Source organism: Thunnus thynnus, chromosome 12 (assembly GCF_963924715.1).
Source record: "Thunnus thynnus chromosome 12, fThuThy2.1, whole genome shotgun sequence".
Lineage (NCBI taxonomy): Eukaryota > Metazoa > Chordata > Actinopteri > Scombriformes > Scombridae > Thunnus > Thunnus thynnus.
The window spans coordinates 27755484-27768815 of NC_089528.1; the positions used below are offsets into that span (position 1 = coordinate 27755484).

General features: G+C 41.9%; 1 protein-coding gene across 5 annotated transcripts in view; it reads right to left on the reverse strand.

Moving 5' to 3' along the window:
- LOC137194613 (receptor-type tyrosine-protein phosphatase N2-like) overlaps positions 1-13332 on the reverse strand; it is a 251576-nt gene that overhangs the window by 54148 nt on the left and 184096 nt on the right. For all 5 annotated transcript variants that reach the window (XM_067606684.1, XM_067606682.1, XM_067606687.1 and 2 more), the window contains exon 13: positions 6504-6716. In XM_067606684.1, coding sequence (XP_067462785.1) covers positions 6504-6716 — 213 coding nt within the window. The remainder of the gene's footprint in view (positions 1-6503; positions 6717-13332) is intronic.

Sequence of the window (13332 nt, forward strand, 5' to 3'; positions counted from 1 at the left end):
ATCATTAATCAATTGGCTACAATATGTCACATTTGGAAAACAAATACACTGATATTAAACATCTTGTGTTAAAGCTGCCAATATCTGATATTCTACTCCACTGTTTTCTCCACTCTGTCTTGTAAAAAGTTAAAATTAAATATCACTCCATGTTTTATAGACTGTTACTACAGTTAAGAGTGGAACCTCCATGATATCAGAGGTGAATCACATTAAGTGGCCAATTTCGGATATTTAACAAAAGGCAAATATTTGCCCTGTAAACTGGTATAACCCAAACCCTCCTGGTGGATAAATACACCCGTTTTTCCAGTTTCCTGTCTGTATGGCTGCTAGTAGCGGCGATGGCGCCGGTATTACATCCTCAGCGACACAATGAACATCAGCACAACACACATGCATCGTGGGTGTTTTGTCGGGGAGGGAAACACATGATCAACAACATTCATATTTCAACAAGCCCACGCGGTGAACTCTGCCGCCGCAGCAAATTCTTTTATGATGTAATTAAAACTGCTTCAAAATGGTTTCCCCCTGAGAGCCAATTAGAGGACAAAAAGGCAAAAATTTGATGGAACAATATAACCCGGGACAGGTTTAAAGTCTAAACAGCGTAAATTTACGGCACCTCTGAAGTCCCAACACCCCCCCCCCCCCCCCCCACCCCCCTCCTCCTCCCCCAAGCTGCGTCCATCCACAAGCACAAGTATCTTTATTTCCAGTGTATTGATTTTCAGCAACACACACACTTCATCAGGTGGCGAGACGCGTCACATTAATCACTGTAGTTTATGATCTGAAACAGTCTGGTTAGAATTTTTCCAGCTTTGTCTCAATGTCGCTTTTTATTTGTGAATTCAGGCTGTAAATGACAAGAGAACGTGAGACTAACGCTAACAGTTAGACTCTATAGCAAACATTCAGTCCTGTTTCTACTTAATGTGGTGGTAGAAGAGCCTGGTAGTTAAAGACACACCTATACATGAAACCTTGAACTGTTTCCTTTGTTCTATTAAACAACTGTATGAAAATCAAATTTCAGATGGGACATTTAATGGGTAATAACATTTATACATCACATTATTTGTTGATGTTTGGTTATATGTGATTGCGAGCACAGATTTGCTTTTGAAAGCTCCTCCTGTTGTTGTTGTTTTCAAGGATATCCATTATTTCTACGTCTTTTGACAAAAAGATGTTACAAATAAGCAAATTGTTCATTTCAGGATGCTAAATAAAGGTGGGTAAACATGACGGATTACCAATCTCCAGAAAGCTGTGAGTCTTTGCAAACTGATTTTCAAAATGAACGCAATCAAATTGGAAACAAATGTCTGTCTGGAGGGTTGGAAAACGTATCGCAGCATTTGAAAAACAACCAGGAGAGATTTGAAGTGAACTACTCTCGTGATCCTTTAAGCTGCTTTAAGATAAGCTTCTCTTCTCAATAACTGAATTGTAAAAGTATAATTAAGCTTCTGTATATAACAGCCTACATCATTGCACTCTAAAGGATCATTGATCCACAGAATGTCACAAAAGCACTTTATAATATATGTATTCACTTGGAGGGTTTTACTTATTAACTGAAAAACATATTTCTCTTTGCATGAGAAAAACCTAAACATGCAAGTTTCTTGTCCTGCAGCTAATTTAATTTAGTGGCCTTAAACAAAGTAAAAGCACTGACACAAAGATTTCTTCCATGAAATCAATGAACATCTCTAAAGGTACAAGAAAGGAGAGCGCTCACCTTGAATACAACATCAAAATGTGGTGCTGTGAAGTTTGGAGACGTGGAAACGTGTTTGCATGATCATTGTCAGTGTTTCAACAGAGCACGTGTGTCTCGTCAGCCCTCCCTGCATGAATGGGTTAAAAGAAAAAAAAAAAAATCCCGACAACCCCCGCTCTCATGGGCGTCATGCCAGGGAATCCACTTGGCGCCACGTGACCGTCTCGAATCATGCATCACCCCCGGGGCAACAGCGGGCGTGTCAGTGTCAGGAGGCGTGTGCCACCCAAAGCACCACTTCTATATAAAAGCCTGTTAATGGGGAGGTGCGCTGGGTTTGGGGGGTCGGGGTGTGCCAGCAGGGCCCACTGGGCCCACAGAGGCGCCTCTGTTTACATGCCCTTCTGACCAAAACAAATGCAGGGGCCTTCACCCAAGTGCTTTGTCTCTATACTCAAACAAACAAACAAATACAAAGGAGAGCATGATACAATATGGTGGGATGGGAGGAGAATATGGAGTGAAGGAACGAATACAAGCGAGACGAGGAGAAAGAACACAGGACAGTATTTAATGGATACTAAAGATGATACTAATACTACTGGACTGCAGCTGCCATAGGCTAATATGCATTAATAAACATATTTATGTTTATATGTGACCATTTTCAAGCCAAAGATAAATCCCATTAAATCACACATGTTCAGAGTTTCTATTAAGACAAGTAGCCTCTGACACTCAAATATAGGATTAAAGTGGATGCAACTGAACTACTGGCATTGAATATTCCTTTAATTTCATAATTTATTGTCACCAATAAACAGTAAGTGGCATGTTAGTCACTGCTTTCTTTATCCTAGTATTTCAAAAATGTTTATTCTTATGGTAGAAACCATAGCAACCACCATGTTAGCTGCCTTACTAACACTGTGAACTGGGATTAGCATAGACGCACAGTTCCAGATTTATGGCTAGCACTAAATTTGGTTTGTACTAGCGCAGCAGTAAAGTGTTGCATTACGTATTCTGCCATATTTAGCAACAAAAAACACCAGTCTGTTTGAATTATGTCAGAATTATGAAGGACAGACCAGAACTGCACTGCTTACAGTGCACTTGCTGAAGAGTTAATATTATTAAACTACAGTCTGCACATCGCTAGTTACTACTGACTACTAGCTAAACAGGAGCAATGTGTTTTAAGTTACATATCCCTACAATATATGAGCAACTGCAGTGCTTTGAAGTTTTGATCAGGTTCTAAAAACTACTTGGTAAGGAACAAGGAAAGACAGCTGTCATTGTTATAAAGATCTAAGTTAATTATTAGTTGACAGGATGCAAACCCTGATCTCCAGTGTTAAAGATGGAAACCTTCCATTTTGCCACACTACATAAACATTACACTTCTCCTTACATTGGCATCGATATAATTCTCTCCTGCAGAATCATCCGATATGTACATAAATCCTCGGGGACGTTTTTATATGTTGTCCAGCGTTTATTCATTCTGGCACTGGCTGTAAAAACCACATAGACAAGGACTCTGAAGACAGTTTGTGCAAAATTGAACATAATATTTCCAAAATGAGTCATCATCTATGAATTTAATACATTTAGACTCATTTGACTTTGCATCTTTGTTACATTGAAGCCTCTTGGTGGAATTACTGGCTGCACAGGACACCACAACTCTACACTGAAACTAATAGTAATGACATTCTTTACTACTTGGCTTCCCAAAGATAATGCGGCACTGTAATATCGATCAAATCTATTATACATAATCAATCACAATACATTCTATCCATCACATAAGAGGTAGACGACGCTGGTTGGAACAGATCTGGTTTTTAATGAAAGGCTGTTATCAGCAAACTGATGTATTTACCGAAGAGCAGAGAAAGAGAGAAAGGAACAACTGAAATGGACAGAAAATAAAATAAAATGAAAAAAAGAAACAGAAGTGACAGAGAGAGAGAGAAAGGAGCTGCAGGACAGTCAGGGAACAAGAGTTATTGTTTGCTTGTTTAATCTAAATTGAAATGTACTGGAAATGTGTTTTGCACTTATTCTTTGGCAGTGTAAAGCTGATGTTATCGTGCCAGAGAAGGTCCTTGAAATTAAATTGAGACACAGAGAGAAAACAGACACAGTGTGAGGCAGCAGGCTGAGGGAGGCAATCTCTGAAAAAAAAAAAAAAAAATTGATGCTGAAAAATAACTTAACAAGTCATTTAATCTTGTCTAGAGGCTTAAAAGCTTGACAAAATATGGAAATGTGTTAATATAACTTCACTAGTTTTCAAAAACCCTTCTCATGTTTCAAGAAATTTCACGGTGCGGCAGACAATATCGCTAAATAAGATAATAATGCTTGAAGATAATATCGCTTGATTTGAGGAAAAACCCGTGCAAAAAAAAAAAAAAAAGTTCCCCTGCAATCAGCTGCACTGATCACAGTCTGCTCAGTTTCTTCTACTTCAAGACAAAAAAGAAAAAAAAAAAAAAACAACAGAAAAAAAAAAAAAAAGACTTTTGGGAGCAGATAAAAGTTTGAATCAGATGTAACGATAAACTGAAAGCGACATTGACTCCCATGTCGGCTGCAGAGTAATCCAGGGATTCGCTGACTGACTGACTGACTGACTGACGAGCATCATCCACCGCCCGCCCGCCCGCCCGCCCGGTGCTGAGACACGCCGCACGCTCTCCTCCGTCGACGCCTGTCAATCAACGTCTCCTTTGTCGTTGTCGGCCAATCCCATGCCGCGGTTTCACGGGGACCGTTTGATTGACAAGCCCGGGAGCTGAGGAGCGGAGAGAGCTGAAAGGTGGAGGGGATTCAGAGGGAGCTGGTGGGACGGTGACGTGTGTGTAAAGCGAGGGCCTCGAACAAAACGGACCAAGGGCGGGAATCATTAACATGCTGTAGCTGGCGAGTGTGTGCGTGCATATATGAGTGTGCATGTTTGTGTGTGCCAATGCCAGTTTGTGTGCATGTGTGTCTGACAGTCAGCGTGAAGGAGCTGCAGTAGTAAGGCCGTCAGGCAGCCTGCCGCTTCCTGTCTGCTTTAATTGCATGTAGCCCTAGAGACTGCACACACACACACACACACACACATATACACGCAAACACAGACAGAATCCAGCCCAGGGAACCCCTCTACACAGCAGCGCTGACAAAGAGACGAGGCTTACACGGCTAAGATGGGAGCTGAACACTGAGGTCTTTCACTGAGGATGACGGCGGCTCGCTGTCGAGACTCGATAAAGACGACAGGAGGAGAGAGAATCAACTAGAAGAGCTTTGGGAGTCTGAGCGAAAGCGGGGCGCAGAGTAAACTACCAAGACTGAGCAACATGAACGTTTTTTTTTTTTGTTAGCTATTAATCAGATAAATAATGCGTAAACACAGTCTTAAGTGTGAATTTTAATTAGCATTTTCCAATTAGAGGCTTAAAGTCAATCTCGAGGGCAAGTAAGCGTGAAGATAAGTTCCTCAAAATGAAGGAAAGCAAATATTTTATGTAGATAGACGGAGGTGTCTGGCTGAAATGTCAGCCTGTCATTGGACATGTTGAATGTCAGACTCTCTGTGACAGTCTCTTCTTTTATTAGGTAATTCAGCCCAATGACAATAATGAAGCCTTGGTGAGACTATAACGTTTTCTGTTTTGATTCATGCCCTTATTTTATGTTTCCATCATCTTCCTCATTGGTTAACAATGTGCAAAAATGAGCGTGATGAATCCCTGATGCGATGAGGTAAACCTTTTGACGCAGCAGCAAAGTCTATTTTCAGGAGTTAAAAATCCCCGGAGAAGAGCATAAAATGTAAGCACTTAGGGGATGGGCTGGGCTCATTATAAAATCAATGCTCACAGGACCACTCTCATTTAAAAACATGGTGGGGAAAAGGTCAAAGAGAGAGACGGAAAAAATCTCAATCTAATTCTTTGCTCAAAAAGCCACTTAATATTGGATTCTGTAAATTAAATTTCACACCCGGCTATTCCGGCCAAAGGATAATTACAGCAAGCAGAAGGGGGAATGGAAATGACTTGAGGTGGAAAACCTGTTGGATTGGTGATATTGCTTCACGTCTCAAACAACAAATGATAAGCAGGGGGGGACTAAGTAGAGCCAACGATCATCACACGGCATCAATCTAGTTAAAACATGACAATATACAGAACTGAGGTTGGTTTGATGAAGCAGAATAAGGAGAATGTCACCAACACTTCCACAGTAAAGGGTTTCTTTCCCTTTTAACCTCACCAGCAGTACCAGAGTAAACTGGTTCAACCAGCAGTACTATGAATGCAGCACTTGAGGTAAACTTTATCTGAAACATTAAGCTGTTCTGGGACTCAACATTTTCAGCTTTTATTTAAACAGGAAAAGAAAAACTGTGAATTCATGTTTTTATATTTACAACATAATTGAAAAACTGGTATAAATTGATAACAAAAGGCTCAATAATAGTAAAAAAATACATAAATTTGGGCTTAGAAATATAATTTTAATTGCTTTGAGGGACAACAGCTTGTTTAATTTCTCTCTCTATATTTTTTCTTTTAGCTGATACATTTTCTAAGCTGTTCTTGCCTCAAGCGGACTCCATTTTAGATGTGTGGGGACCAAAAAAAAACTAAATTACCTCTAAAAAATTATCTAAATAAAACAGGTTGAACTTTCAAACCCAGTAAACAAATACAACCTGTTTACGAGTGATTGCAATAGACGTTGCAGTAACACCTCCTACCTGATAGGTGGCGGTAGCATCGCTGCCGGTATCTGTTCCCAGGTTGGTGAGCTTCTCTTTGAGCTTGTGGTGGGAGCGGTGGCGGAGGCAGTAGACCACGGTGGAGGCCAGCAGCACGCCGACGATGCACAGGATGGACACGACGGTGAGGATGAGGAACTTGGTCGACTCCGCCTGGCTGTACTTGGTTGGGATTTGGTTGATCTGGCTCCCCTGTGGGAAACAAAAGAAACAGATAAATGGTGAATAATACATTTCTATTATTATCTTTTTTTTTTTTTAATCTGAGGTGAGTGGTTCCCTGCGCAGCTCAAAAGGTGGAGCGTGGTACAATCACTGCCGACACAAGAGTTTTGAATCATCCACTATGCTAAAAATGACTGCACTTGTGAAGTGGCAGCTGCTTTGGAATAAACTACGGGGTGTAAAACTAAAAGTATGCACATTTTCATTCAATCCAGCCAAAGCTTACAGCAGGTGATATCACAGATGAATCAGACAAGAGGGAATAATCTGCTAAATCATCTGGCAGAGTGTTTGATTGGAACAAAAAGCTGCAGACTCTCAGAACTTCATAACCCACGGTTTGATAGATGTGGATTAAAGCACCGCATGCTTTGAAAAACAAGTGACAGACACTGATATTCTACAGCAGCGGTTCTCAAAGCTGGGTCCGGCAGGGTCCAGGTCCTGGTTCTAGGTGGGTAACCAGCAAAAAGGGGAATCATATATTTTCACTATACTTCCATACATAAGTAACACAATGACAGACTGTATTACTGTTGTGGTTTCATACACTTCCTGTAATAAAACATCTAAAAGCACAACTCTTGTCAGCTTGGGCACAAAATCCTATCAAATGGGGGTCTAATTTGGGTCCTTGTCATGAAAAAGTTTGAGAACCACTAGTCTAGATTATCTGAAACCACTCAAAAGCATTAATTAATTTGGTTTCCAATGATTTTCCCCTAAAAACGTTTGATCCTACATCAGTAGATAAAAGTGTTAATCACATGGTTCTTTTCTTTTCCTTTTTTTTGTTTTTTTTTGGAAAGACATAAATATGCATATCACTGTGCTCGATGAAAAGTATAATCACAAGTGTTTGTTCCACCATCTGTGCCCAGGAGTGCATAGAATGCATAAACTCCTGTTTAGCAAAGCATTCTGGATGTCTCCAGACAGCCCAACGCACCGTTTGCTATATTGGAGGAATTTTCTATCGCTGTGAATCGGTTGCAACAGACGTTCTGCCGTCTTGAGCAAGTGCCTTTCCAATTCCGACCTCGGCGGCACTTTAATCCGGCGCGTGAGAACCAGATCCTTCAGCAAACAACTAGAGATGAAAGATTTCTTTTCACACAGTCTGCTGCTTAAGATAACACAATGGACACATACTGTATGATAAAAGTCTCTGTTTGAACTGCTTCTTGACTGTGTAAAAAAAAAAAATCACCACCGCGATCATTTGTGAGAAGAGGGAAGTGAGTCTTATTGAACTGTTCATTACGAGCTGCTGCTCCAACTGTTGCCTGCTGTTCATTTTCAGACACCAGCAAGATAATGGGCCTGTTGCATTTTACCTGACTACTAAAAGTTAACAATAGGAAACATAATTCCCTATTATTACACAGCGCGTAATGATCTTAACAACAAAGAGAAAAGCAAGAACCAAAAGAGAGGAGCCACAAATTGCACTGCCAATGACAAGTCCTACAATTCCTCCTGACAAAGAATAATCAAAAGAAATCAATTGCAAAAAAAAACAAAAAAAACAGCTTTAGTCGACTTGTCTCTGCTTGGGAACAAGTGGTTTTTTCACATTTTTGCAGCAAAGTAAAGAATTTCCCCTTTATTGCTATAGCTCATTATTACCCTGATGGTCATTTTATGCAGCATATTAAACTTGTTTGGTTTTATTTTTGAACTCATGCCAGAGAAAAGTGAAAAATCAACCTCACAGAAAGACAGTGAGTTTGTCTCGAGGGTAAAAAAAAAAAAAAGGAGGGTAAAACCCCCCCAAAAAACCCCCCCCCATCCGTCCGTCGGTGGTAGAGGTCACAGAGATTAGGCGAGGTGCGGTATGGTGAGTTAATGGAAAGGAGGCTTTGAAAGCGGTAGGGAGAAAGGGGGCAGCCCTGTTGAATCCCTCCTGCCTGCCTGTCAGCACAGAGAAACCCTGAAACCCTGGGAGGTGGTGGTGGTGGGGGGGGGACGAAAAAAAAAACCCTACCCTACCCTGCGCCGCACGGATTGTTCTGGAATTCTTGCGAGGTTTCGGGGAGTGACCCCCACCACCGCCGCCGCTGCCATCACCACTCGATGATGCCCCCCCTCACCCTCCCACTCCGCCTTCGCCACCCCACCCCCTATGATTTCATTCATTGCTGCTGCTGCTGCATTCAGCACCTGATAAAGAGTGCCTGCAGAAAGATCCACAATGGGGGGACAACAGTTGTCCGATGCTTTGTGGGGTGTCCAATTTGCTTGGGGAGCTCTAAGCCGTACTGTAAAAGCTGGTTGCATAGTAATGTGACGGCCTTGAAAGGAAACAGTGGGCGTCTCTGACTGGGGCGCTGCATTAAAGAGCATTCTCTCACTGCTAAGAAAAAAATATATAATATAATAAAGCAGCAGAACAAAAAAAAAATGTAAGAAATTCAGCCCTGAAGTACAGTACATATAAATGATTTACCTACTAGTACATGCAAGTTACTACTGAGGCTGTTCATAAATCAGTAATAAACATAATGCAGGGAGGCTGTTTATGTTATGTTGGTATGGCTGCAGATATTAATATTGCATTAGACATCTGTAAAAAAGCAGATACAATTGATTGCAGTATTTTTAATGTGTCTTTTCATTAGCGCGACCTTAATGTAAAAGATCGTAGCAGCAGAAGTATCAGCCCCGTTAAAGAAGCATCATAAACAAAAGTAGCTGAGCGGTAGCGGTAGTCTGTACGTGTTGTGGGCTCGGCAAGGCCATTAATAATGCATTACTGCTGATTCCACATGCTTCCACTGCAATCATCTTTTGCCAAATGTTTTTTTTTTTTGTTTTTTTTTTTTTTCTCCCCCCCCCCCCATGGATCAAATAACTTCATTTGTCATTTTACTCCCCGAGTCATCTCATTGTTTTGTCAAATTAGGTTTCATGGAGAGGGATTGCATCTTGCTCGGCTAGTAATGGCCCATAATTCAAGGCTCTAACTGTAACAGCTCAGTCATCTTTCACGGGACAGATGCCGGCGATTCCAAAGCCCACCCTCCTCCTCCTCCTCCTCCTCCTCCTCCTCTTTTCTCCACACACACACACACAGATTCCACCTCCCCCTTGGTCTCTTTATCATGGCTGCCTAGCATGTCTGTCTATTGATTCAAACAAATGTAGCCTGACCCCACCTGCTTAATCAAGTTTGGTTGCAGTTGTTAGGAACAGTAAAGGGGTGGAGGAGTGAGAGAAGCTTGTGGGGTGGGTGAGGAGGGGATGGGGGAGAGGGGGAGGGAGGGGGAGGGAGGAGGGGGTTGCACGACTTGTTAGTTCACAGCTATGAAAAACGAGCAGCCATTCCGCTTCCCGCGCTGCGCAGATGTAGCAGGAATTTGCAATGATTGAAAATCAAATGTTTGCTCGGGAACGAGAGGTGGAACGCTCACACATCCTCCACACACGAGCCGGCGCACGCAGCCAGAGGATGGTGTAACCTTTTCACTAACTTACAGAATGAAACCGAACACCGTGTTAAGTATCTATATCTGCATAGCGATTCCTGTTCTTGACAGCAGTGTGTTACCTACTCCGATTCCTGATAATAAGAGGTTATCTGGTCGGCTCTGCAGCTCTAAGGCCTTTCTCAGATCTCCCTCCTGTGGCTTAACACTTTCAATCAAATTACATGTTGAAGGCTAGACGCAGAGAGCCGCGACCGCTAAGGTGAATTGCTGCTCGTTGGTGAAAAATGAGCAAATTTAACAATCTTTAATTTTGTGGTGCTGGAGCAATTTGTATATTATAAAAAAAAGGGATAATGATCTGAAACAGTAATCAGTGTGAATTTGGGGGCTAAAAGGAACACAGCCAGAATAAAACAGCACTCCAGACTTCCATCTGGATCATTCGTGGCCCAGATGTCATATTTTTTTTATCAAACGATCCAGAAAAAAAAAAAAGAATCATGTTGGTTTCTGGAGAAAAATCAGACGATTTGATCAAATGAGCGACTGAAAACGAAAGGAAAATATTGTCTCCCCGAAGGCAAAGGGAAGAAGGGAGTTCCTTTCATGCCTGCACTTCTATTGTCCATCTGCTCCTGCAAAAGCGATTGCACTTGCAAATGTTTCATTTCAACATAGTGAAAATGTGATTTGACATATAGTGTGCAGCTCCTCCTGACTGAGTGTGTCTGAAAAGCATTAACATAGCCCGTCAAGGATGCTGGCTGGCTGTATATACGCTGCTGGGTTCAGCCCTTTTCAGCAAATATCAGACACACTCCCCACAGACAGACAGGCAGGCGTCTTTAAACAGGAGTGAAAAAGAACAAAAAAAACCCCTCAAAAAGCAGAGGAAGAGAAGGATACCATTGCAGAATATTTTTTTAAATATTTTTTATCTCCTTTTAGAGGAATTTTTTATTCAGTTTTGCATTAAAAGCTCCTCTTCGATCAGCTCTATCCACGTTGTGTGAGGTGTAGGTAGCGTTAGAATTTATCTTCTTACAATAATCTGAGTTGCAGCTGTTATTAAAGATAATTTTATTAAAGCTAATCCAAAAAAAAAAATCTGAATTTAAGTGAAATCAGTTTGAAAAAGTGTAGTGAGTGTGTGTGTAGTTTTGGGAATCTGGATTTGATATGGAGGTTTGGTGGTGGAGGGGTTAGGTCTCCTGGTTGGTGTGTGTGTGTGTGTGTGTGTGTGTGTGTGACAGGGTGTATATAAGTGTGTGTGTGTGTGTGTGTGTGTGTGTGTGAGAAGGGGGGTGTGGATTAGCCAGGCTCCCATAGACAAAAGGCAGATGGATTTGCAAGGCTCTGGCTTATTCAGAATGGGTGAAAAAAGGTCAGAGGGAGAGCGGCGGCCGGCTATTGTTTTCCTCCACGACGACTGCTGTAGGAAACAAAGATCTGTCCCTCACCTCTGATTCATCTGATTTCGGCCTTTGAAAAAGTTCAGCCGGGGTTTTTTTTTAACAAAACCTTTCAGCAAACAAGCACAGAGAAACGCATCGCAGACACACAGCTGCACATGTAAGTAAGTAGATGTATCTACACACAGGCTGATTTTATACACTCGGGTGTGATATGCACACACACATACACACATACACACACACACACACGCTGATATGTAGAGTGATGTTACATTTGACACCCATATCTGCAGGTGCACACTCATACGCACTTGCACGTAATTTTGCACACACCCACACAACCACGTACATGCGTGCACGCTGCACACACGCGAAAGTGCGCGCAAACATTTTTGTGCAAAAGCCCAACAACATGATATATGATATATAACATATCGATCTCACCGACATGGACATACATTTAGAAATCTAACAGAAAAAAACTGTTTTCGTCACTTCACATGTTTTCATCCCTCTTATATCTTCTCCAAACAGAACAGTGTGAATCTACGTTATTTCTCAGCGATATCACACACCGCATACAAATCAGAGAACAGGATACTCCTCTAAGTTCAATATCACTCGCAACATAAAAAAAAATGCACAATGTGATTTAAAGTTTGCACTCCAGCGATGTGAAGCCGCAGCTGGGGAAAATGAAAACAGCAGTAAATCCCATTAAACTGAATGTTATTACAATGTTACGGTGAGATGCAGCTGCATGAAGCCCCTCAACCAGGGCACGCCATCAATCAGTGCATAAACTCCATAGATGCTGCTGTTGTGCGTTTACTGCAGAAATTCAACTTTTTGGCTAAGATTAGTCCATTTTTGAGAGTGTTTAAGCATATTTGGGACACAAAACACTTTAAATGAATATGGCTGCAAGAAAAATATGATATGCATAACTTGGAAAAAAAATAAGGGACTGTGCGTAAAATGTGCAGAATGCACAGAGAGGAATGAAGAGAAGAGCAACAGCAGGAAAACACCCTTCATCTTTTTTTTTTTTTCAAGATTTTTGAGAGAAATGGAGGAGAAATAAAACAGCAGCAAGTTGTGAAGAAATTCAGCCAACATTAGCATGCAGAACAACAATTAAATCCTACCAAAAATCCATGGTGAGGTAATGCAACCTCCTCCCGCTTCTATCTCCCATTCCACTCCGGCTGCACCGACACCAGCGACTCAGAGACAGCACCACACTGGCAGCGGCGGAGGGGAGAGTGAGTGAGTGAGTGAGAGAGTGAGTGGGAAAGAGAGGGAGTTGCATCTCCTCCCATCATCCCCTTTCTCTCCTTTGAGAAAAAAAAAAAAAAAAAAAAAACGAAAGTTCCCGGCTTCCTCTCCTCCTCCTCCTCATTCTTTCTTGCCGTTCGCCTCATCCTTTTGCAAAAAAAAGAAAGAAAAAATGCACCAACAGATTTCTCCCCGGTCTTTTTCCTTGACGCATTCAGCGCGTGCACAAAGAGGAGCGAAGAGGAGGAGAATGGAGGAGAGAGAGGAGACGAGAGAAGAAGGAGTAAGAGGGACCAGCAGCCTCCACTTCCACAGAGAGGAATGAGATGCATTTTTTTTTTTTTTTTCCAGAGAGAGAGAGAGACACTACAAAGTGCGCTGTGGGGCTCCTCCTTATATTCCTCCCTTCCCTCCCTCCATTCCCTGCCTGTCTACAGCACATGTCACCTCCCCTCGTTG